This window comes from Pleurodeles waltl, chromosome 6 (genome assembly GCF_031143425.1).
Source record: "Pleurodeles waltl isolate 20211129_DDA chromosome 6, aPleWal1.hap1.20221129, whole genome shotgun sequence".
In the NCBI taxonomy this organism is placed as follows: Eukaryota; Metazoa; Chordata; class Amphibia; order Caudata; family Salamandridae; genus Pleurodeles; species Pleurodeles waltl.
In genome coordinates, this window is record NC_090445.1 from 989,817,723 (window position 1) to 989,844,538 (window position 26,816).

Here is a 26,816-nt window from a genome sequence, read left to right on the forward strand (position 1 = left end):
TTAGGCCAGGATGTTAGAAATGGGATCTCTGGTTGGCAGTCAGTTTGCACTCTGTCCAAGCAGGGCTCCTCATTCTGGTCTGGGCAATAGAGATATACACTTAAGATAACCCCCTGCTCGCCCCTTACCCCCATCTTGGTAGCTTGGCACAAACAGTCAGGCTTATCTCAAAGGCAATGTCTAAAGTATTTATAGCAACACACACAGTAATACAGTGAAAACACTACAAAATGGACACCACACCAGTTTAGAAAAATAGGCAATATTGATCTAATTCAGACAAGACCAAAATAACAAAAAATCCAACATACACAAGTAAGCTATGAATTTTAAAAAAATAGATGCTTACTCCATAGAAAACAATGATAACGTTGTTGTTAGACAAAGTACCTGGTTTGCGTCAAAAATAAAGATACCGGGAAAGCGTGCATTGAAAAAGTCAGCAATGTGTTGTTTTCTCACCCGCAAGTGAGGCCATGCATCGTTTTTCAGACGGGTCACCTCAGGTCCGTGTAGGTTTACATTGATTTTTGACACCCAGCGATGATGTGTGAGAAATCTGGTCGCACGGTGATCAACTGCGCTGCGTGGGGTTTGTGTCACTTTCAGCAGCCGTAAGTGGGTGTTGCATCATTACCTCAGCCGCTATGCTGGTGAAGAGTCAATTTCCCAGCCGCGATGCAAGTGGTGCGCCAAAATGTTCCTGCATGGCTCCCTGTGCCCGGATTTGAGTCCTTGTTCTACCAGCTTCACCTTTCAAGGGCCCAGGGACTAGAAAGGGCACCACTTTGCAGAGCAGGAGTCTCCGCAGAGAGTCAAGGTGCTGGCAGAGGAAGTCTTAGATGGTCCTGAGACTTCAAAACAGGAAGCAAGCTCAGTCCAAGCCCTTGGCGATTCTTCGCAAGCAGGAATATACCACACAGCCCAGTCTTTGTCCTCTTTCAGGCAGAAGCAGCAACTGCAGGCAGAAGCAGCAACTCCGTCACAGGCAACGGGGCAGTACTCCTCCTCCAGCCCTTCTCCTTGGCAGAGGTTCCTCTTGGTTCCAGAAGTAATCTCAAAATCTGGGGGTTTTGGGTCCACTACTTATACCCCTTTCTGCCTTTGTTGTAGGCAAACTTCAAAGGAAAGTCTCTGTTGTTCACAACATCCTGCCTTGCTGTTTTGCTTCACTAATGACGGAGATGAAACACTCACGCACTGACAAATTTCTGGAATGCACTTCTTAGATTAAAGAAGACATTTATTAATTCACTCTGCAAGGTTCGAAGTGGAGATTAGCATGCTGAAAAGCACAAGTTTGAAAATGGTCATAGCAATGAAATGAAAACATGTACAAAGGATTCTCCACAGCCATATACACATCAAATCTATGTATCTATATTACAATGCAAAGCAAATAATTAAAAAGACATCTCCCTGAGGCATTGGTAATATGCGTCATCTCCCTCCTTATCTGCATCAGACCGCCAGATTCCAGAATCGCTCATGGAGAGAGAGAGAGATCAATTATCCTCACAGGAAGGATGACACATCTCAGCATCCAGAGCATGTCCGAGATCTGAGTCACTCCCCGGTCCATCTGGTCTCGGCCTCTTATATACTTTGAACAAACAAGAGAGGAGAATTCTAGAAACTCCTTCCCACTCCATAAGATTATTATTTAAAAAATGCTGGTTACTTTAGGTCAGCTTTGAAAAGAACATTTCGGGAATTGGCCAAAATCCCAAGGTGCGCTCTGTCAAAACAAAACCATTCCCCGCCGTCCTAGTACATTCTTATCAGCCTAAGCCCTTGGTGAGAAAGAAAACGCAATCACGCAGAATAAACATGAACAAGAAGCGCATTGTATCATGGAAAATCACTTGCAGCTTTTAACATGGTGGTGGCTAATCCTAAAATAAAGGTAGTAGGCAAAATGAAGGTGGTGGTCACTAACGGTGCTGCTAGGCTAAGTGCAACGTGGAGTCAGAGGTCAAAACACAAATATCATTCAACTTGCCCAGGCCTGGCTCTAGACCCGCACCAGAGGATTGGTGACTGCATTGTGTGAGGGCAGGCATAGACCATTCAGATGTAAGTGACCACTCCTCCCTCCCACTCCAACCCAGATGGCCTATCAGGATATACAAGCTATACCCCAGCTCTCATTGTGTCACTGTCTAGTGGAGATTCACAAACAGACCAACTGTCAGTCTGACCCAGACAGGCAATACACAAGCAGGCTGAGTCACAGAATTGGTTAAGCAAGAAAGTGCCCACTTTCTAAAAGTGGCAGTTTCAAACTGACAATTTAAAAAACAACTTTACCAAAAGATGTATTGTTAAATTGTGAGTACAGAGACCCTAAACTCCACATCTCTATCTGCCCCCAAAAGGAAACTACACTTAAAAGTTATTTAAAGGCAGCCCCCATGTCAACCTATGAGACAGACAGGCCTTCCAACAGTGAAAAACAAAGTTGGCAGTATTTCACTGTTAGGACATGTAAAACACATCAGTACATGTCCCATCATTAACATACACTGCACCCTGCCCTTGGGGCTACCTAGGGCCTACTTTAGGGTTGCCTTACGTGTATAAATAGGGAAGGTTTGGGTACACTTGCAAGGTTGAATTGGCAGGTAAACACTGCACACACAGACACTGCAGTGGCAAGTCTGGGCCATGTTTACAGGGCTACACAACCAGTGCTGCAGCCTCACTAGTAGCATTTGATATGCAGGCCCTTGGCACCTCTAGTGCACACTACTAGGGACTTACTAGTAAATCAAATATGCTGATCATGGAAAAGCCAATTGCACATAAAATTTACACAGGGAGCACTTGCACTTTAGCACTGGTCAGCAGTGGTAAAGTGCCCAGAGTACCAAAAAAGGCAAAAACAGAATCCAGCACACAATCAAAACATGGGAAGTAGAGGCAAAAAGACAGGGGAGACCACACCAAGGATGCCAGGTCTAACACAGGACATAAAAGATTCTTAATAGGTTGAGCTAGGCACTCGTTATCTAGAGCCATATTGCCTTTGTTGGGACTAGCTTTGTATGTGGCTCCCAAATGTCCCGTGCTGGACTTGAGGGGCCTTGAAAAAGTGGTTGCACAATCTGTTAAAGAGTGAGAGTTCACCTTAAATTGCCCTTGTGGGGCACATGACAGCCCACATGATCATTAAGTGTGTATAATTGGTTGGCGTGTTTAATATAACACCTGGCATGCTTCTGAATTAACACAAGGTGTGATAGGAAGCAGTGCATGTAGATATTGTGTGTGTGTGTTTGTATGAGGCAGTTAAGATTTAGATGGAGTAATATTGCTTTAGATGAGAGAGCAAGAAAGGTAATGAATGTGAGATGGTGGGAGTATATTTGGCAGCCTGTACTCCGCAGGATCTGAAGATAAGACACTGTTGGAAAACCAGCTGTCCAGAAATCCATGTCCAGAGGGGTGGCCAGCCAAAGTGTAGGACACACAGGTGGACTCCCTTCTACTTCAGTGGGGCCAGCTGGAACTTCTGATTCTCTCTTTCCCATTGTGGTTCACCCTGGAAGCTGGATTACAAGTAGCATGACAAACCCTGTGGTGAACGCAGCTCACACTGCATTTGCCTAAACAGGGACATTGTTTAACCCCGGAGTGTTCTCTTACTTCAGTTTTTTTAAACTATTGGAGTGTGCACCTGGCCCACTTTTAAATGAAGATACCATGTTTGGTTTTCCTCTAACAAGTTGTTCTTGACCTAGATGGCATCAGATCATTACTGACTGTCCTGAGCGAAGAATGTATTCTTCTCCTCGTTTGTACTGATTTCGATGTACATGTCTCTGGTGTTAAGTAAGAATTTTTGCTCTCATCATTTGTAGGGCAAGGATTGTCTTTAGCTCTGTTCCATCTACAGCGCCTCGTCCTTTGTTCCATCTTTCCGTCACTCATCTCTTTCTGCTGACATTGAAATTTTCATCTGAGATATAACAATACAAAATATTGAAAGGTGAATTAAAACGTAACTGGAACTGTAAACATTTTAGTTAAAATTATTTTTCAAAAGCATATTACAATCTTGAATGAGTTTACTTTGTGTGCAATCCTTCTAACACAATGATTTGCACCCCTCTTGAACATGATTTATTCTCCCAGTGGAAAGGGCACTTGAGGCACAGTCAACTCTTTTATAAGTCCATAAAACCATAGATCACTAAAGTTGGTATGTGTGGACCTGAATGGAAACAGACTTCTAGCGCGCATATTTAAGCTGGATGATAGCTAAACTAGCAGACAAGTCAAGCAAGAGGCTCAAAACAGTCCAAATCCATGGATGGGCGATAAGATTTGGTCTGAAGCCTGTTCAGCCATGTCTCCAGTTCAGAGCGCCCACAGTGACTGAAGCATGGTTCTCGATCAGAGTCCCACAGTTGCGCTAGCTGTCAGAAGGCGCTTGTGCAGCTTGGAGACCAAGATGAGAAAGTATGCCCTACAACAACAAATCTGTCTGCATGTTGTGACCGATATCCTGGTATAACGTTTTTAACTTTAAAACATATTTAGCAGTTTGTCCCGTTCATGTTTACATTTTGGTTTAAGTGCACTACACTGTTAACGCTAAGTGATTCTGGTGTATTGAGGCAGTTCAACAAAATTATCTGGACTTGCGTAACTAGTGGGAAGTATACTTTGGGAGTAGGGTGAGGTAGTCACGTCCAACAAGGCGTTGGAGCATTTATTGGTGTGCCGCATCTTTGTGAACATGTAAGCCTGCGACAGATGTTAATGAAGTTGTGATTACATCACTATTAATAATGCTGTTAAATCAGGTTAGGTAGAACCGAAGTTCAGAACTTTGAAACTAACCTAAATAAAAATTCAATAATGTAGCTTAATCATTCTTGTATGTATACTCACGAGTTTAATCTGAATGTCGCTCTGTTTTATTCCATAGTTGGATATTCAACAGTTGCCATCAATCATGTTGCTGATTTCCAAGACAAGAAAGTGGTATGTCTCATCAGTATCATTTACAACTCTTCACAAGGCGCTAATGTATAGAACAAAACAAATAGCTCCCATACAATATTATTTTAAGTTCACTGACTTGGTCATAGCTGTTAGAGTGTTAAACCTGTAATGGGTATCCTCTGGTCTTGAAATGGATGTCTAAGTTGAACATTAAGTTTAAATTGTGAAGAGTTTTTGCCATGTTATCCATTCTGAGCATGCAAGCATTTCATTGGTTCAACGTGTGCAGAAATGTAAAATCTATTTTGGTTTCTGCAGAGAAATAAATATTGTACCCTGATAGCAAACATAAAACCAAATTGGATTTTGCTTACCAGTGTACGGATAAAATACTCAGACTTATATTTTCTCTTTCAGGAAATTAGTAAACCGTTATCTTCATCAGAAATCTTTACATCTTTGCCTATTGTACAGGTATGTACAGACCGCTTTACTGTTTTTTGTAGTTAAGACTCGAAACATCGTCTGAGTGCGCAGTCATTGGACACATTGAGGTGAACTTTTTGGAGCATGTAAACTGCGAAATTATGGCCCCAGTTGTGTTATTGATCAAGCTTCACATGGCACAGTGATGATCATATATACTGCAGCTAAGCAAACTAAATCCCTTCTAGCTACTTACTGGTGGCTTGAGGTGCACATTCCCTTGTGTTTTTTTTTGTTAATCCAAACACCAAATCGAACGTCTTACTATGGGTATGGGGTTCATCCCATATTCTGTTTACCATAGACTGCAAAACAGATTTTAATTTTTTGAGACTCCATACATTTTGATAATGTAAATGGTGGTAATTGCAGCAGCTCATGAAGCCAAATTAATGTATTTTGACATTTAGCGCACTTTGTTTTTTGATCTATTAGTTAGACAGATGGTCTTTCGGCATTTAAAAGAAACTTGTTAGTCTGCTTGGTTTAGACATGTTTGTGTTGCATGTTTCTTCCCAAACGTCACGTTGCAGCACCCTGAACCTGTTGGAGATGGGAGATATATCATTTCATTAGTTCACTGCTTTTGACTGGGAAGAGTGGAATTATGGTCTGTCCAGCAGTTTACTGGATAGAGGAGGCTGTGAATCAAAGTGTTTTGTTTTTAATATTTTTTTTCAATAAGCTTTTTGAATTGTTTCTTGATTGAGTGGCTCAGGCAGAGGTTTCTCCAAACCGTTCAAAGGAGCAGCAGTCAAATATCTGGTCAGAACAATGGTCAAACAGTGCATTTTAATGATTGGCCAGGTCTATCAGTGTTCAATATTAGATTTCTTTTTTCTCTTCTGGGGTGATTGTGAGGATGTGGGTTTTGTCTTTTGTCTCACCATCTTCAATTATACCTTTTTTGTTTAAAGACGTGTTTCAGCTTGTGCTTAACTCTAAATTGTTGTTTGTTTTTATGGATATTACTTTCGTCTTTACCTGCTCTTTCCCCTTGATGAAAGTGGGTTTACCTCTAAAAGCACTTTGAGGTGCATGTCTACTGAGTGTGTCCAGGTGTCACATCTTACACCAGTATGTTTCCGCAAGACACTTAAGGCCTCATTACAAGTTTGGCAGCCCATGGACCACCATGGCAGCGTTGGCAGTCCGACCGCAGGATTACGAGTCAATGGGGCCTATGGAGCAAAGACTGCAGCAGTCCACAACCACCCGGCAGGCAGCACAGACCGCCGCAGTCACAAGGCAGCACAAACAGGCCAGCAGAGACAGTGTCTCCGCTGGACACATTATGAGGTTGCACACCACCAATGTGACAGTGGCGATCCAACCACCACGTCTCAGCAGGCGGAATTGGGGAGTAAAAAGGGAGAGACTCACCTGCAGGCAGCCTCGCACATCCGGTGCCTCAATGGAGCCCATCACGCACATCCTGCTGCTGTTGATCAATGGTACAATTAACCAAAAGGGGAACCCTTTAACTCAACCCAGCCTAGGGTAAATAAAGCATCACAAAACAAGAATTGGCGGGTAGAGACAGATTTAACCTAAGTTATAAGCACAGTCTTGAATTCTGTTACTATTGAGTTTATTTCTTACTCAGAATTATTTCAAAACCAATTATAGTGGTCCAAAAACGACAGGGAAATTAGAAAAGTGAAAAAGCTTGTATGCAATACAATAACTGAAAACACATAACAAATTGTACTTTACTAGGTATAACAATCGACCTACACAAACACAGGACTTATACAATCACAATTAATGGTATTACAGGAGGACAGAAACACAAACATAAGCCCTATACATTTAAATAGTGGTAACCAGACAGTATCCGGAAAGACGCCAGTTAAGGACGCGAGCAGCCTGCCGCCGAGTAGCGAGTGCTGTACGGAACACGGCTTCAAAATTGCACGTGTTCCTAAACGCGAGCGTTCCCAATTGAGACGCCGGTCACGAGAAAGGCGACTAGAAGCATCTTCAGTCGGCTCTGAACAGGAATTGATTTTAAACAAGTGCGGTTCCCCAGATGTGGGCTATAAGAACTAAGAATTCCTTCTGCCCTTTTCCAGTCCTGATGAGGCCTTAAATTGAAAGGCCGAAACGCGTTGACTTTATAGAGTGCAAGAGCACTGGGTTCATTAAATAATTGATGAGAATATAAAGAGTGTAGGTGCACTAGAACATACTAGTGTGAAAGCAATATTTAACACTAGATTAGTAAGTGCACGCAGAAGCCCAGTACCTTAGCATGCAGAAGTGGATCACATGTGAAATGTTAACGGTGACCACTATTTAAATGTATAGGGCTTATGTTTGTGTTTCTGTCCTCCTGTAATACCATTAATTGTGATTGTATAAGTCCTGTGTTTGTGTAGGTCGATTGTTATACCTAGTAAAGTACAATTTGTTATGTGTTTTCAGTTATTGTATTGCATACAAGCTTTTTCACTTTTCTAATTTCCCTGTCGTTTTTTGACCACTATAATTGGTTTTGAAATAATTCTGAGTAAGAAATAAACTCAATAGTAACAGAATTCAAGACTGTGCTTATAACTTAGGTTAAATCTTTCTCTACCCGCCAATTCTTGTTTTGTGATGCTGTTGATCAATGGAGCACAAAAACTACGCCTTCGTGGGTGCAACCAACCATACACCTACCTGTGTCATTACACTCAACAGTTGTTCACTGCGCCGTCAGCCACATCACATTGGGGTGACGCCACGGGCACCAAGTACACTTGTCATTGTGTCCCGCGTCAGAATCAGACACAAAGAAGGACACATGCACAGTCACTGTATGCCCCCTTTGGGAAGCCACTCACATTGCACCGCAACACTGCAGAAAAACACACATCTGCTCACCTCGGGCACAAGGACAGTGAAGTGTACACAACATTGTCTCATTGAACACCAACATCACATCTACAAATACAACTCACACACTCACATTCCTCACAGGCCATGGACTGTTTTCACATTCAATACACATGTATGGATGTGGCATGGAACACAAACATTACTCCCAGTAAACAGCCCTGCAGTGGGCACACACATCACCCACATTGCAACACAATGGAATGGCAATGAGTTGCACAATAGACAGAGACAAATATATAAAGATCAGTATGCAAACAATACCTTCACAATAGGGATGGGGCCATCAGGAACACTCGGGGAAGGAGGCTGCGCTGGGACACATTACACTTTGCACATGTCCATAAAACATGTGCACAGGAACTGGCCCTTCAGGTGTATCTGAAGTAGCTTCAATGTACACACAGCTAAATGGACACATGCACAGTCAAATGCAAAGGAAGGTAGCACAATTGAACACACTCCATGTCTGCACAAACAAAACCCAAGCTGCCACACATTAGATGTATCTATAATCCATATCAGGGGGACAAGTCTAACATCATACACGCTCACATTAGACAACACAAGATTAAATTCTTATCATACCAAACAGTATACAATTCCATGACTCCACCATTGCATTTACACCCACGTATCCAAGCAGTCAGCATATAGCCTTGTCTTGGGAAACACCAGCACTGCCCACAAAGTCAGATACTGCAAATAACAGCAAATGGATCGGCAAGCAGGCTGAAACACACACAACTGTAGGCAGACAACCCAAGTCACTCAGGAACAACATCAAGATAGGAAAGGAATTGCAGGATAAATGTATACCTAAAAAAACAACTGTTTGGGTTTATGAAATATAAATTTGGTAAAGTCCAAGGCCATTGGCCAGTCCATATGCTTTGGCAACTGAAAGTCACTCCATGATTCATGCCAACAGTCAGGTTACAGACCTTACACATTACACATGTGCAGTGTACTTTGCTACATCGGTGGCATAGTAATGCACATTGTGGCTCAAAATACTGGGCCTACCTGTCATGTCTCAGTGCTACTGCAGTTGTACATGCCAAATGACATGCTATGACGCATGAGGGAATTTGTCACCAATAAACATTGGTGACACACTCCTGTATGTAAGACAACATGAAATGTACCCTCATTGTAAATGGCTTATTCCACACACAGGTAGCCATGCACACATATGTGAGGGTTTACAGACAACATCTGATCAACACAAGTATACCATGCATGAAACAACAGCTTACAAATGTTTTGCTAATGAGAAAGGGAAACATGCTGACATGTAGGCACAAGGAACGTTGGCAACAGTGATGGCACATAAATCATGTCAATGAACATTCCCCATATACCAAGGGAAAGTATTGATCTGTAGCTGCACCCAAACTACAGTTAATTCTCTGTCACATGTATGATGGCCAGCTTCACCTTTCATACTGCAGTGTGGTGCTAGCACCCTTCATACGCTGAAGACAAGTAGTCTATGGGTGGCAGATGCAATATACTCATATACTCATTTATCCAGACACATGCCTGAGGACAGCGATCCATCACCTACTTACCTTGGGCCTGTAACATAGAGGTGTAGTGGTCTGTTGCATAGAATTTACACACTACAACAACAAACAATACTTCATTGATTACTGTACACAGTCGTATGTTGTTTGTGGATTGTACACAGATGTGTCCTAGGTCCCTGAGGCAATAGGCAGGGCACATCAGTATAGAACACATGACATGTCCACACAAACAATTACTCATCTACTGTGTTACACATGGCTAATTGTCAGAGGGAGCTGTCAGAGCCTAACACATTCACTTGGCAATGTGACAGGCAGGAATATGCCCTGTACTCACCCCCTTGTGGCTGCTGTGCTGTCCTCAAATGCCCATCAAGGTCTGGATAGGCCACCGTTAGAATGCGCCATTAGGGGGGGGTCAAGGTCCGATGGACACTCCACCCATGTTGGGGGGGGGGACAGCCCCAGCTGGACCTTGTGATTTTCTGGGCCCAACTTCTCCAGTCCTCCCACCTTTTCCTGCAGTGTGCTCTCCCCAGGCTTTGGACCCCCACGGTCTGCACCTTCTTGGCGACGGCTCTCCATAGCTCCTTCTTTTGAAGGGTGTTGATCCACATGGTTGCAAAAAACAAATCAAGAGATTATAATCACAAGTTTCATCACAAACGGTTGAGCCACATACATGTCAGTAACATAAAGGTAAGATTTTTCTATTTGTCAATACTCCCCAAGTGTGAAAAACACAAGCCAGTAAGTACAGGGGGATGACTACAGACATATATATTTCCATCTGCAGACTAACCCACTACCCTGCTTGGGGCCTACAATGATTAAGCATGCTTACTGATATCAGGTAGCCCACGATCTAGCAATCTGTACTGTGATGTGAGCCACAATGAAACACTACAGACCTATGTGGCTTCTGAAGGGTAAACTCCTTAGGCATGAATGGACCAATACGTTCACACTCTGTGAGAATGACTTACTGCGTGCAGTCCCTACAGACAACTGCCAGACTACAAACTTCAACATTACACATGAGTAACAAACAAAGGGCTGGTATGGTGGGTACAGAAAATGTCTTCCTTGTCCATGTGTAGACATATGGCCTATCAAATGCAGACTCATGCCACTTCAGGGGGTGGGGTTCTGTGCTATATACCTGTACCACAGAACACTCCTTTTGACATGTGTCCATCCTTCCAAGCTGCATTGTACAATTTATGCTATGTGACTAAACTACTGAGTCACATATCATGGCCTCCCAGGAATCTACACACTGTCTACATTGTGTTACTGTCAGTTATGCATTGCGCCTGTATAGGACAATTATGACCTGTGTGAAGGTGACAACAGAGCTGTGGGGCTAAGGGACGCGTCATGAGTCTGACACACATTCCCAATGATGCTAAATGCACACATGGACTAGATTTGTGATTTACCTCTTCCCCATTCCTAATCTAGTCAAAGGAATGAGGCATTCAGGGCAGGTTTTGCCACCAGAGCCTAATATTGGCCACATGACAGGATCTGTTGGGGTATAGGGAGTGGGCACAGTGCCACAGTTGCATAGTCACATTGACTCTCCCACAGCCTTGACTGGGTCCCATAATGGGAGATACATTTGACAGGCACTGGTCTCTGCAGGCTGAGCTGGCAGAACCTGCATGACACTCAGCTCCCATCACTTCCATGCAAGACAGTACATCATGTAGCCAACAGCAATTGTCATGTTGTGTGTGTGTGTGTGTGTGTGTGTAGCAACCTGAAGGGTAGAGTGACTCATGATCTACCTTCTTCCACACAACAGTTTAGCAAGGGCAGACATGGTTTGAAAGATCTGTGGCACTACACATTACTCACATGACTCAACTGACTCATACAACATGCATACACAGCTCATGCTGTCATGCACATATATGTTGTCTGACATTTGCAACAATCATGAGGAAAGAGATGTTGATGGATGGCAGTAATGCGTCTTTACCTAGATATGTGCATTCAACACAAGGAGGATCTAGGACCCCAGAAAACTCACACAACACAATGTGACTAAACTTAGTATATGGCGCTGGCCACCAATACCTGTACATTGTCCCTCACATTGATGCTAGACAGACTGCAACAACAGGCACATGAGTAGTCTAACTGGCACACATGGGCACATTCTAGTCTGTGAGGAGGCAAACGATGATGAAGTACAGAGAAAAAGTGCACATGAGGCACATACATGCTCCTCTGGTGAGCCATAGAGCTGTCAATACAGGGGTAGGACCTCTTTATCTAGCCTGTCCAGCTCCTATGGAGAGAAGGCATGAGCCCTATCACCTGCTGGAAGTGGCATGATTACTCCCAGAGGCGGCACACAGCAGCTCAGCTCAAGGCGATGTTGCTGGCAGCATGTCAGAAGTCAAGTGAGTGATTCTGCAGAACATAGCTGTCATGGCCGCCACATACACAGTCGTCACCACCGGTAAACACAGCCATTGGCCCACAACAGCCACTGGCAACAGTGTTAGCCTGTGGCTGTGTCAGCCACGGTTGCAGCCGCCTACCTCCATGATGACTTCTGCCAGCAGTCACAGGCGGTTCCTAATGTCCAGTGGAGTAGGACAGGCAGCTGCCATTTTGGCAGCCTGAAATGCTGTATTGGGCTATGTAAACTGCATCAAACGTGCGAAAAAGGATGTTTGACCCCACAAACATGCTTATCCTGTCTTGTTATGTAAGTCCTACTACTCAAACACCATTGTAGTATATGCTGCAGGGCACAGATGGCATTTAAGTGGGGCACAGTCCACCAGTGCCTACTGTCATTATGGCGGTTGGGATATCCAGTCACATTTCAAGGAGCAATTGTATTTCACATCTTTGAGTTTGGTCCATATACATGTTGTGACCACATTTGTGGAAAACCATGGGTGACACGTGTGACCCTTGTGTTATTTGCAGTTGTGATGTGTACTGGTTGCCATGTCTATCTGTTCAGTATTTTGGACACACTGATTAATGTTAAAAATCGTATCCTGTCATACATAGATACCCGGAGAGAGGAAGGATGCAACAACGTCCTCTCTACCGTCCACTGCCAGACCGTCAGCCCATGGAGGAATGCCACATCATACTGCATCTACTGTCTGAGTAGGCAAACAATAAAGGACTTATGTTGTCAGTGAGAGCCAGATCCAATGCCAGCTATTAGTTATCCAACCAGCATACCACCCATTTTACAAGTCATGTCAGTATTGCACTTCATAGCCACAGGGTCCTTCCAACATACAGTGGCCCTATCTGCTGGTATGTCCCAACCTATGTTCAGCTGGTGTTGAAGGATGCCCTCCACAATGTTGAAACACCTGGGCAGCTTTATCCAGTTTTCCAGATGTGAGGATTTAGCCCATGTGAAGGCTGACTTTTGTATGGTTTTGTATGCATTCAAAAGTGGTGGGGGCCATTCATGGCACACCTTTTGGCTTGGTCCCACGGAGGCCTATGAACAAGTATACTGCAATAGAAAGAGCTTCCATTCCATCAACGTGTAAGTTGTCTGTTTGGTGGATCTCTACATTTTGCATGTGTGCACCCATTATCCGGGTTTAGTTCAGGATTCCTTCATAATGCAGAACAACACCATACTCCAGCTGATGTCACAACTGTACCCAGAGAGGGCGTGGCTGCTTGGTTTGGTAAATCACATCTGCCCTGTGTGTGTGTGTGTGTGTGTGTGTGTGTGTGTGTGTGTGTGTGTGTGTGTGTGTGTGTGTGTGTGTGCAATGTCTGCTACAATCATGAAGTGAGTGACTCATTGTTGCACATATGTCCCATTCCTTAGCAGGAGAGTCCACATATCCAAATCATCCTTGGTTGTTGATGACACTAAGGAATCTAACTACGCCAGGGGAAGTCTGCTTCAATGAGGCCCACAGAAGAACAACGCGGATAGTGGAGCAGACATTTGGGCTCCTTAAGGCCAGATTTAGGTGTCTTGACAAGACTGGTGAGGCCCACCTCTACTCACCGGGAAAAGTGCATCAGATCACTGTGATATGCTGCATGCTCTACAACATTGCCCTGTGGAGGAATATCCCGTACATCCCTGAGGAGGTATAGCCTGTAGTGCCACCGTGTGGGAATCCAGAAATGCACAGTGAGGATGACGGTGTTCAAGAGGAAGGAGCTGGCTTGTGGGAAGATCTCATCAACAGCTACTTTTCACGAGTGTAAGTATATGTCGTGATGTAATGACTGTGACTGTAGAGTGAATTGTAGTTGTGAGAATGTGTGGAGTTAGAGTGTTTTAACAACAACTAGGAAGCTGATACTCCTCAGTATTCAGCCAAAGGCTGCTTGAAGAGTTACCTTTTGACATGTCCCCACCATGATGATGATGCTTTGTTTGTGTTAGTCCCATTGCAATGTAATTACATTTCCAGTAGCTTGCTATGTGATTTGTGTAATAGGTATGTTTTCAAACCTATACTTCCTGTTTTGTCTTTGTCCTGGTACCCTCTACCATGGCATCCTCATGTGGGCATTTCAGAGTTGTGACATTGGCAGGTATCTGCAGGGGTGTGGAATTTAATAAAATATCTACTTGTCCATGGAACTGGTTGCTTCATAAATCTAATTGTCCTGCAAAAAATAATTTTACTTGTCTCTTTTGTGCCATGTAATGCAGCATCAAATAATGGCAGCATTTTCATTATGTAAGAGTTCTGATAATAACCTCTCTGAGTATGCCAGGACTGATTCTATAGTAAGGCTTGAATACTAGCAAATTTCTTATTTAGCCACCTTTACATACGTGGGCTGGAGGTAGCGGTAAGCAATAGTTCTCTGGTAGAGGATTTCCATGTATAGGCATAAGCGTTGAATAGTTCCACCCGCCTGTGGGGACCCCGGAGCACGTTTTCAAATAAAACTTCCTAAGTGTTTATGTTCGCCTTACCCCAGGAAGGCCTGCAAAGTTACTTAAGAATGTCAATATGCAATCTAAAGGAAAGGCTACAGTGTCCAAAATTCTTCATCCAGTTTCTTTATAAAGGACAAAGCATGCACTAATGAGTTGAAAATTTAGCAGAAAAAATCCTTCACAAAACTTTTTGTAATGCAAAACAATGATATAGTGCAGGACAGTGTAGCTCATAGGCAACCAATATAAATGAAGAAAAGGAGACTGTGACTTTGAGAACAGCCAATCCTCCAGTATTCCATCATGTCTAGAGAGAGGCAGTTACCTCAGTTCTTTTTTCCAGCTCCTGCTGACAGGACTTTGGAGCCTTGAGCTCGACCTTTTTTTTTATTTTTATTTTTTTATTTTTTTTCAAAATTTGAATAAAATGACAGTGACAACTGTTTCACTCGACGTCGTTGTCTGTCTTTCTTGATTTGTCTTTTTTTTTATTTTTTTTATAGAAATTAAGGCATTTTTTCCAGAAAAAATACCCTCTCTGTTTGAAAAATGCCCAAGATGTGGCAGGAAAAAGGCCAAAACAGACTCACATGATGTTTGTATCATTTGCCTGCTGTCTTCACACCTTTCTGCCTCCTGTAACATCTGCAAGTCATTTTCCAGACGTACCCCGCGTGGCAGGGAGAAGATTCGCCTTCAGTGGAGAGCTGAGAGATGACGCCAGCAAGAAGCCAGTGGGACCTCTGAGCAAGGGAAAGGTCAGTCTTCCCCCAGAGTTGTTCCCTCAGCCTCCAGTGGACTTGGAAGGTGTGAGAGGTGTTTTTCTTCCAGAAAACACTTTCGGTCATGGTTGAGGAGGTCGACATCGAGAGGAGGTATGGCGCCAGCATGTTCGCCATCGAAGTTTGGCTTGACTTCGCACAAATGTCACTGCTCGAAATCAAGAATATGTACTTTGACTCCATATGAGTCACACATTCTTATGTTACAAAGGTCCAGACATATGGACAGCCTACGTGCTGTACACTGGAATAAAATGTTTGTGATTAGGCACTTGTACTGATGTGTTTGTGTGTAATGGTTGTATTCCTGAGCAGGACAATGTGTACCTGTATCATATCCCTCCTTGCACAAGTAAGTTATTTCTTCATCATATCGTTCACATAGTCTTACATCTCTACGTAGCAAATTTTTTTAATTAAGCAAGCAGACAATGAGGTTGTGATGGGTGAATTTATTACAGTGCTGATGCAGTAAATAACATTTGCACAGACAAGAAGAAAATAAAAATAAAGTGAAGATGTCATTCATGGCGAATGAAATCATTGGAGTAGATGCCACACCATTGGGAGTCCAAAGTCCTGAGTACTCCTCCCATTGGAACTGGTGAGTAGTTAAGGATCAGTCAACAGAGTGAATGTGTGGCACACAAAGGAGTTCCTTTAGGAAGTGGTCAGTTGCTGGCAGTGGTGGGTGTCTTGCCATCCGCACCTCCTGGATTCTTCTCTGGACATCCCTGCTTGCGTGGTGGTAAGGGAGGGGGGCAGTAATCAGCTGCTACAGAGGCAGGGGTTTCTTGGGTTTGTTCATCTGGCAGGGCCTCCCTTTCAGTGGCTGGCACTGATGGTGTTGTAGAGCCCTGCTCAGGATGGTGTTAATGTCCCTCATTACCCCGTTTAGGTAGGTTATGTTGGTATTGTGAGCCTCCCTCTGTTCATGCATATACCTATGGATACTCCTCTGTAGTTGCTTTATTTCCGGGAGTTCGGTCAAGACCTGGCCAGTCACGCCGTGGGACTCCTGATAGACCCCAAGACGTGGCTGATATCATCCTGGGCAGGAATGGCACCAGTGGCCTCACCCCGCTGCCCCACCGCAACCCTCCCATGCACCCTACCCCCACGGCCTTAGGCCCTTGCTACAGTGTGCCCTCTCCCACTGGGCTTGGCCCTCATTCTTGGAAGTGTTGATTTGCAACTTTGTGGTCCAGGACAGGGGCAGGAGATGGTAGACACTGTGCTCGGAACACAGGTTGCGGGGCGAATGGTTTCCTGTGATGTTGAGGCAGCTGGGTTGGGAGGTGGTGATGGGGGAACAGTTTTTGCCTGACCAGGAATCCTAGATAGGCCAGAGGCGTCCTCCACGTCCAGACATCCAGAAGTGTCGTCTCCATGGAGGACTTCATCCAGAGGCGTAGTGGCAATCTCTTCTGTGTCCTCTGTCTGCTTAGTGGCAGCTCGACCTGCAGAAGTGAGATACAATGTTACTGGTTGCATTGTGACATCTGCCTCCAGTAGTTTAGTGTTGCATTACGCGTAGACCTTGTACAAAGTTATTATGCAGTTAATATTATTGTGACAGGTAGCCATGATATTGGTTGTCTTGACCTGACATTTCTGAACCATGCCAATTCCATCTAAGTGAAGCAGCTGCTAAAATGTGCATATCATTTGCCCTTGGGAGGATGACCTGAGAATGCCATCTTGCCACCAGAGCAGGTAAACCGTGGCAAGGCAAGATATGTCTTTGACCATTTTGAGGCATAGTTGATTGTTATGCAGACAGAACCAAGGCTTTGTAGTATATGTGACTGGAGTTGTCTTGTGGTCAGGCATTGAGACTGTGTCTGCTGCTGATACCATTCTATTGATGCATCTTGAGGCTTTCGGGATCATTGTTTTACACACTGGGTAAGGTGTCCTTCCTGTCCATAATAGTTTTATCTTGGGTTAGATGGAGCTAGGTGGCCAGACAGAATTGCATTGAGGATGATCTTTATCTTGGTCCCTCCCAGGTGATTAAAAGTCAGTTGAGAGTTAGCAGGCAAGGGTATTTGGACAAGTGACCACTGTTCTGGTGTTTGGAGTTACAAAAACAGTGCATCTTGGGAGTTGCCATCAGGTCACTCTTGACAAATCGTATCCTCCCAGGTGAGTAAACTTCAGTTGAGAGTTCATAAATATATTTGGGCAAGTGTGGTTGGAGTTAGGGACACAGGGCATATTGGGTTTGCATTCCAGTCACTCTCACCTACTTCCCACCACCATACAAATGTTATCCTCCCAGTTGAGTAAACTTAATTTGAGAGTTAAGACACAGGTATTTGTGCATGAGAACACTGGACTTGTGTTAGAAGTTGGAGAGACGGAGACTCCTGGCCTTAGCAGTCATGCCACTCCCTCTGCTTCATAAACTTGATAAATGTCATTCCCACAGGTGAGTACACTTCATTTGTGAGATTCGAAAAAGTGGAATTTGGAGAACTCAACACTGGACTGGTGTTTTGAGTTAGTGAAACAGTGCCTTCTGGCCTAAGCGGTCATGTAATTCCCCGTACTACACACACTATACAAATATCATCCTCCCAGGTGAGTAGACTTCTATAGAGAGTTAAGACACAGGGTCTTTGGAGAAGAGAACACTGGGCTGGTGGTTGGAGTTACTGAAACAGGGCCTGCTGGTATTTGCAGTCGGGCCACTCGCCCTACTCTCCAATACTTGACAGATTGTATCCCCCAGGTGAGTAAACGTCATTTGGAAGTGAGTTGCCAAACAGGGGTCTTTGGACAAGAGAACACTGTGCTGGTGTTTGGAGTTACAGAACAGGGCCTCCTGGGAGTTGCAGTCATGTTACTCTCTAGTACTCACTCTGTACAAATATTATCCCCCACAGGTGAGTACACTTCATGTATGAGTTACCAAACAGGAGTGTTTGGAGAAGAGGACACTGGACTGGTGGTTGGAGTGAGAGTAAGAGAGCCTCCTGTGTGTTGCAGTCGTGTAACTCCCTCTACTACACACACTATACAAATGGTGTCCTCTAAGGTGAGTCCACTTCAGGTGAGAGTTACCAAACAATGGTATTTGGGCAGGAGAATACTGGGCTGGTGGTTGGTTTTACAGACACAGGGCCTTCCTGGCCTCACTAGTCATGTCACTCCCTCTACTTCCCACATTTGACAAATGGTATCCTCCCAGCTGAGTAAATTTAAATAGTGAGTTGCCAGGCAGTGGTCTTTAGACAAGTGACCATTGTTCTGGTGTTTGGAGTTGCTGAAACAGTGCCTCCTGTGAGTTGCAGCCAGGTCACTCTTTCTGGTACACACACTTGACCAATGTTCTTTCCTCAGGTGAGTACACTTCAATTGAGAGTTCACTAACAGATGTATTGCAGCATGTGACCACTGTGCTAGTGTTTGTAGTTACAGGACTTGTGCCTGCTGGGTGTTGTGGTCATGTCAGTACCTGTACTACACACACTATGCATGTTATCTCCCTAGGTGTCCCCCCCTAAATTGATACATACACAACTAGTGTATTTGGAGACATGACCACTGATCTGGTTATGTGAGTTATAGAACAATGCCTACTGGGAGTTGTACTCATGTCAGTCCCTGTATTACACACACTATACAAATGCCATCTTCCCAAATGAGTACACTTCAAATGTGATTTGCACAATAGAGGTCTTTAGACAGGTGAACATTTGGCTGGGGAGTTAAGTTACAGTAAATGAGGGAAAAGGTGAGCTATGAGCATGCATGACATTTTTAGTGTTGTGACTTACCAGACTCCACTCACCCAGGTAGTCCTGTCAAGCCCCAAGGATGCAGGATGGCCAAGACCTTCTCCTCCCAGAGAAAGAGATGTAATGGAGCACTGGGAGGACCACCACTAGTCTTCTTGGCCTGCAGCCGGTGCCTAGAAACCAGGAAACTGACCTTGCCCCCTGAGTTTGTTCCACCTCTTCCATGCATTTTCATGAGTGCTGTGATGTGTTGCTAAAGACTCAAGCAGGACTGCAAAATCTTTGACTAAAGTCTCCCAGACTGTCTTGCTTCTGAGATTATTTCATCTAGACATTTAAAGTTAGAAACATGCCAGGGCACCTTGTATTATCCTGTGAACTGTGGGGTTATTACTGATAATACCCTTGATATTGTAGTCCCTTCGAACAGCTAAGGAGCCATTGGAAAACTGTGCAACGTTACAAATAATGTGAATGTTTATAATCATGATGATGTTATATGCTTGATTTGCTTACTGTAAGCCAGAGAATTGTAAGACACTAGTGCAGAGGGATCAATTCTGCTTGAGTCTTTAGCAACACATCACAGCACTCATGAAAGTGCATGGAAGCGCTACAACTATCAGTAATCAGGGCTTCGCAGCAAGTCACCACAGTGTATTGTAGGCCCGGTTCCAGGATTCAGAATCTTGGAGGGCCATGCATTTTATAGGTGTTTGATTTCTCGCTGTGGGCGTGCAGTGGTAGGGGGATGAAGAACATACTGTAGCCACTGTACTGGTTGTGCCAACTAGTTTTATTCTGTATTTTTGGGCCTTTGTACCTAAGTCATCTTCTGCCCTCTTTGCCTGGCACTCCATGCTTTCTAGCCCACCTCTTTCTCTGATTCCTCCCCTCACTTCCTCTTCTCTCTGCACCTCACCCTCTTTCCTTGCCTCGCCCTTTCTCCCCACCTCATCCCAATTTCTCCTTGCCATGCCCTCATTTCTGTCTGCCTTACCCCCCTCCTTACCCTTCTCTTTCCACCTCAACTTCCGCTTTCACTCCACCTCTCCATCCTCTTACTATGCATCAACCTCCTCTTTCTCAAACACATCCTTCTGTCTCCAACTCCCCCCACTTTATCTCTTGGCCTCCCTTCCTCCCAATCTGTGCCCCATCCTCCTCTCTTTCCAACCCACCATCGTGCCCTTCTTCCTCAATATCCTCCCTCTGACTTGCACACCTCTCTGTCCCCCTAACTCCTACCCATCAGTCTCTCCTTACTTTGCTTCACCTTTTCATCTCCATACCTATCCTCTCCACATTCCTCTCCCTCCACTTCACTGTCTTCTGTCAGCATCACCTTCACTGTTGCTGCATAGGAGGTAGAAATTGGAAGGAAGGGAGCTTGATCTGGTACTGTACAAGAGTGTGTGACTATACTTGTGTTGGTGTGCAGGTGTGTGTAATCAGACCTTACACTCCTGCTTCCCTGGATGTGTTTTTCACTGGTCGCTCTCAACATTTGAACATTAGCAGCAGTGAGGCCTGTATTATATCAGTCAGTCTCATGAGCATGCACAAGATCTACAAGATCTGTTCCCCATTTGCTTCTCAAAGAGATGGTAAGGAGGAGGGCAACTTTTAAATTTGTGAATAGTGGCTACTGTTGCAAATGTACTCCAAAAAAAGTGTGATAACAAATGGAGGGAGTTAGCAACCTGAGGAGAACCACCCAAACATCAAAGGTGTGCTTGTTTCTACTCTTAGCTACCCACTGAGTAGAGCTTCTGAAATTGAAGACTGGACTAATCATTGAGTGGCTATTTTCTCAAAGAACATTTGGTTGTCAGTTTCTTGAGTGGAATGTATATTAAAGGGAACTAGGTGGAAATTAGAGCTCATGTGATTGCCTCAAATCTAAACACTTTCTCCTAAATTGTGACCTGCAAATTGCTGCCTCTTTCATGTTCTCTTCCTTTTTCCCACTAGGCGTTCCTAGTCTCACTACCCTGTTTCTTTCTCCATCTCTCTCCCCACTTGTCGCTTTTGTTCAATCAATCTCCTCCAGTCTTTTAATCCTCCTTCTCTGGTCCCTCCTCCACTGCTGATCATTTACTCATCACCCTTCTTTCTGAACACATTTCTTTCTCATCATATTCATCCTTCAATAGTGTCATCCTTTGTCTTCACTTTTCCCTACTGCTCTCCCTCTACTCACCTCTCATTATTCCCCTCTCAGTAAATGCCTACCTATTACCAAATTCCCATCAAACACTTTGCTTATCATTCTCCTGCTCCGCCTTGCCCCACTCCATCACCCTACTTCATCAGCCATCTCTTTCATACTCCTTCAACCACCTCTCACATTATCTTTATCACATTCTCAACCGTGTCGGTGCATAATTTGTCAGAAGATAAGTGCCACATCCCAAAATATTACTCAAGAGGCCAATGCAGCTTGCACAAACGTTTAGGCCGTCCAAAGCTGCCAAATATCAACACTAATGCCACCTACTTACCATCACACTCCTACAAATGTGACAATTTGGGCTTTGCCAAGTAACCTAAAAGTTTAAGAATAGCCTGTGCACACTAGTGTTATTATTACAGATATAAACCCCTGTGCTCTTTTAAAAATAGACTAACAGCGCCACCAGATGGCGGCCTGCATAAATAAGTGCCAATGCCGCGAACCGGCAAACAGCACCACTAATTAAGCAGTCTTCTCTGTCATGATAATTTTTTTTCTTTTCCCTACCACTCTTTTCCTTTTATTTCACCCAGCTCTTTCCTTGCCATTCTTTTGTCTTATATACTACCTTTCCCTTACTCTCATCTTTTCTGTCTTATGGCTCTCCTTTAATGACACCCCCGTCTCTCATCTGTGCCCCTTCACCTTTTCCTTTTGATCAGATTCTAGAATATTTGATCATGCTCTCAACCCTTTTGCATCATAGCTGTCAAAACTGTGGCCCTGTATTTTTCAAAACTTCTAATGACAGGACATTGCCACGTCCAGAGCTGCTAGGTACTCCACAGCTAATAACATTTAGAGATCTGAGTCAGGTATGCACTGTACCTTTCAAAATGCCCCAAAACATCTCTGTTATGTGAAACACAACTGTTTATCGAGTTTAGGGACACGTGACAGCTCAGATTTCTTTTATGGTTGACTGGGTATAAAAGTTACTTACAGTGCTTACTTTCCCACTTTTAGGTCGGAAATAAAACGCTGAGTAGCGAGATTCAAACTTGTGAAACCACAGATTGTAGGAACATCTCAGTAGCAAGTGCATTAGCTCACTAAATTATCTTATCAGCCCGTTTAAAGCAGTGCTATCATCCATTTGTAGCCACTGAAATAGACAAAATAGAATGTTTTGGTAGTGAATAAATCCACAGTCCCAGGGGCCCCAAAGTGTGTTATCTGTGTCTCCAGGTTCTTTTGATATTAGTAGACCAGGGATATTGGGAGTAGGCAGGACAACAGCAGCACGTTTCCAGTCCTGCCACAAGAGAGCCAGCTCTTCTGTTCAATGTCTGAGAAGCCTGGCTTAAATATTTTCACAACAGGACAATCAAAACGTGTGTCATTTACAGCTTTTCCGAAGGTTAAGCATGGTGTAATGTCAATCGCAATGGTGGCTGTTATCATGCATATGTGGATAGCAGGAGTCACAGATTCCCGTGCTATTCAAGTATCCCAGGGCATTGGTGCTATCCATGAAAGCTAAACAATTATACTGAGAAAGTGAGGCTACAGGCTCCCCAAGTGACTCGTTGAGAAAAAGCTGGTTTTCTAATTGTAATAGGCCTTGGGTGGGCCACGCAGGTGCCTTGGGAGGGCCTGGCCCACCCTCTAAAACCAGGCCTAATGTATCGTCTGTCCTCTTCCACCCAGTTGTTATTAACACACTCAGGGAAACGTTTTGGCACCTGGTCTCATGTAGAGTCTTGCTGAGTCCACTAACCTTTGCCGTTTTGTGTTTCCTCTACATTACCCATGATACAGCTGCTTTATTGCTCTGCGACGTATCCCTGGAGATATACCCACTAAAGGGAAGGATCCAACAGACTCCAGTCTGGAAAGCAGGAATGGGGAGTAAGGAGCGCTGACTTCTACGAGGGCGTCTTCTTTGAAGAGGTGTTACGAAGTCAAGCATGTGCATGCAGTCAGGGTGCAGTATTTATACCTCCCCCAGTAAACAAATGGCTGCCATACAAAGTGTTTTGACCAAATCTCGCTCCACCAGTGGGTACCAGGGCCTTTAAATCATAAGCACATAATATGTTTATTTTAACAGTGGTATAGGAAAGGGGGGCAGGGAAGGCAAAGAACACAATACCCTTAAGGTCTATAACCAAAACATAAACAACAAAGAGGTTTGCCATTATAATGCATGCGCAGGAGTATCAATGGAGGGCAGAAACAATTGCGAGGTCCATATGAGGACTGGCAGACCTGGGAAGCGAGCGATGACTAAGAGCGCAACAAAAACTGGGCAACTCCTCCATCCATTGCCTCACCAACGCCGGAGGGCAGACCAGGGAGCACCCCCATCCTGCAAAATGGACCAAACTCCTGCCTCCACAGCCCGAAAGAATCTATCGGGGATCTCAAATAGGAAATTCTGCAGCACACTGAGCCATTTTGGGAGGTAGATCATGTTGTGTAAGCCACTCTACTCATCACTGAGAGAGGTAGCCAACACGAGTATTAGGCATTCCTGTGCAAGTTCTTTTGTAATGTGTTCCACATTATTGTTCTGAAACAGTTTGCAAACCCTGCTCACATATATATCCAGTAAGTGAAGCCAACGTCGGTCCATACGAGCAGCTCAGGCCACACACTTCATGATATCCATGAGGATAACGGAACTATAATAGATTTACCCTAGTTAATAAATATATTGGTGAACTGCCCAAAGATGGTGTTTCTTGCAACCGGATCAAACTCGGAGAGTACTGCATCAAGTAGCAATGGACCACCCTTTCTTTAGCTTATTCCCTAACCCATTCACATTCCATGAAAGGACTGTAAGGGAGGGGCCCCCACCTAATATGTAATATTTGTACCTAAAAAATGTATGTATTTATGTATGTATGTCTAACCACCTGTGTACCTCACAACCAGCTTCAAGCACTGCAGCTTCTGTCAACTATCCCTCCCCACCCCACCTCCCTGTCTTGTTCTGCAAGTATACAACCACCCACCACCCCAATGCTCAAGGCACCTGTTGCCCCTCCCTCAACTTTGTGTATTGCCTACCATTATGTCTCACACATTGAATGGGTGGTCTTAATGTGCTCAGTGAGGCTGGTTTGGCCCAAATCGAGCCCTGTAGCCATAATCACATGTCATGATCCCTCCCCCCCTGATCCAGCCTGTGTCTAACCATAAGTATCCCTGGCAGGGTCTCCTCAAACTATCTTGTCAGCCATCATGAGGGTGACCCTTGGAAGGTTGGGCTCTGTGTGTCCACTTCTGCCTCCACTGATTTTCCCCCACCGTCTCCTTGACATCACTGCCAAGGAGTTCCCACCGGTTCCTGAAAGGCTGCAACATCCCCTCCTGCAGCTTTGAGACCACCATGTCCCTCCCGCCTGTGCCCCAGGTTTGGTAGGTGTTGTCCTGGGCCTGCGGCACTTATGCGGCCATGACCACTGGGTTTGCCAGTCCAAGGAGCGCTGCCTCCCCGGTCCTGTGGCATCGGATGGCCCTGATGCTCCAACCAGTTCTTAACCTCCTTTGCCTCCATAAAGAAGTGAGTATCATTTTCCGCTGTGACTGATGAGGTGAGCCAGGAACAGCAGGGTATATTTCAGGTTGAACTGCCGCAAGTTCCTTTTGTCTGCCAGGAAAGTCTCCCACTGGCACTAAACCAGCATGGTTTAGTCCGGTTAAATGCCCACCTGGCTGTCAACAATCCCCCAAAGCCTGTGAGCGTGCCAGGTGCAAAATCTTGTCTTTGTCTCTGAAGTAGAGCTGGTTAGCCACAATAGGTCAAGGAGGCGTCCCAGGGGCTGGGCGCCTCCCTGGGGCCCTGTGCACCCTTTCTACATGAAAAAACATTGACTCCTTACCTCCCAGCACCTCCAAGACAATCCACTGCTCCACAAACAGCTCTGCCAAGGATCCCTTCACCCTCTCCTGCACTCCCACCAATCTTACATTGTTACGACGAGACCGACCCTTCCATCCTCCACTCTAGCTGACAAGACCTCTCTTTCCCACTGTAACTGAGATAATCTGGCCTTGTGCCTGGCCACATCCAGCTCGAGCTGAGCCACGGTTTGTTCTGTTTCTGTGACTATAGCTGCCAGTTTGGCGTAGTTTGCCCTCAAAGGGCACACATCTATTACAACAGCCTCATTCTTTTGTTCCAAAGTCTTCTTGGTATCACAGACTGCTGCCAGGATGTTGGCTGTGTGACTCTCCAACTCTTTCTCTGACCCTATCAGAGGTCGATCCTCTGCAGTCACTTCACTCGTGGCCTGCCCAGGCACCTCCCTGCTTGTTGCGCACCATCATGGGGGTCAGACGCCGCAGGTCCATACTCGTTTATCAACCCTGCGGGCAGTTACCCCTGTCGCTGGATACCTCTGCTCCACTCCTTTCTAAATCTTCACAAGCCACACCCAATCAGCCCCCGTTCTTTGATGGTCATTGCATCCAGCCAGAGGGGTGGCCCCATCACCCAGGGCCCCCCTGAACCTCTGCAGAACCCGGCATAGCCGTCACCTCTGAGGCCCTGCCTGCCACTTCACCAGATCCCTGCCCTGCCCTCACACCTCCAGCAGGACAGTAGGTCTCACTGCTCCCGTCATCATGCCCTTCCAAGTCACCAGTCACATAGGCCTCTTCTAGGTTTCTCCATCACTTTTCAGGGTCCTCAGGGATGTCAGCTGCAACAGCCCCACCATTGTTTCAACTCAGTCCTAGAGATCTGGACTTCTATTATTGGAGCCGACTCTCCCTGCTCCCTCCGGGATCGCAGGCTTCACCTTTGGGGCTCCCGGGCCACATGCAGTCTCCTCAGGGCCTTCTACAGCCTTCCCAGGTCCCATGCGTCCCCCTCACAGCAACAGTCAAATGGGGCTTAGTTGTGAATAAATCTCCAAAAATGCTTCTCACTTGAAATGCGTTTTTATTATTGATAAGACTGCATCACACAGTCCTTCCCCACACACCAGCTGCTTCAACTGACTTGGTGTGGTATTCCTGCGTGGAACCCACTTTAACATTCTTTCTATGACATGTAGAACATTCCTGATTGAAAAGCTCTTCCCCTCAGGATATAACACATCTCATTTCTTATAAACTAAAAATTATATAGTGAATGAGAAATGTTAGGTTGCAAAGAGAACATCCATAAACACAAAATTAACACCTAGTACTCTGTGAATCTGAACAGATTATAATTACCTACCAACATCTCTCAAATATTCTGGAGCCTTGTAGATTCTCTGTGTTCTCCTTGGCTTCAATGATTCTTTTTCAGGTGCCGTCTCCATTTGCTCCACTTTTGCTCTTCCTCTC

General features: G+C 44.9%; 1 protein-coding gene across 2 annotated transcripts in view; it reads left to right on the forward strand.

Annotated features, from left to right (window-relative positions):
* Positions 1-26,816, forward strand: part of RPP30 (ribonuclease P/MRP subunit p30) — a 111,047-nt gene that overhangs the window by 17,362 nt on the left and 66,869 nt on the right. The window contains exons 1-3 of one of the 2 annotated variants that reach the window (XM_069239868.1): positions 4,937-4,992; positions 5,371-5,427; positions 18,437-18,588. In XM_069239868.1, the coding sequence (XP_069095969.1) occupies positions 18,454-18,588 (135 nt within the window). In that variant the 5' untranslated portion in view covers positions 4,937-4,992; positions 5,371-5,427; positions 18,437-18,453. Of the gene's footprint in view, positions 1-4,936; positions 4,993-5,370; positions 5,428-18,436; positions 18,589-26,816 lie in introns of those variants that run through there. The other variant, XM_069239867.1, reaches the window with a different exon arrangement.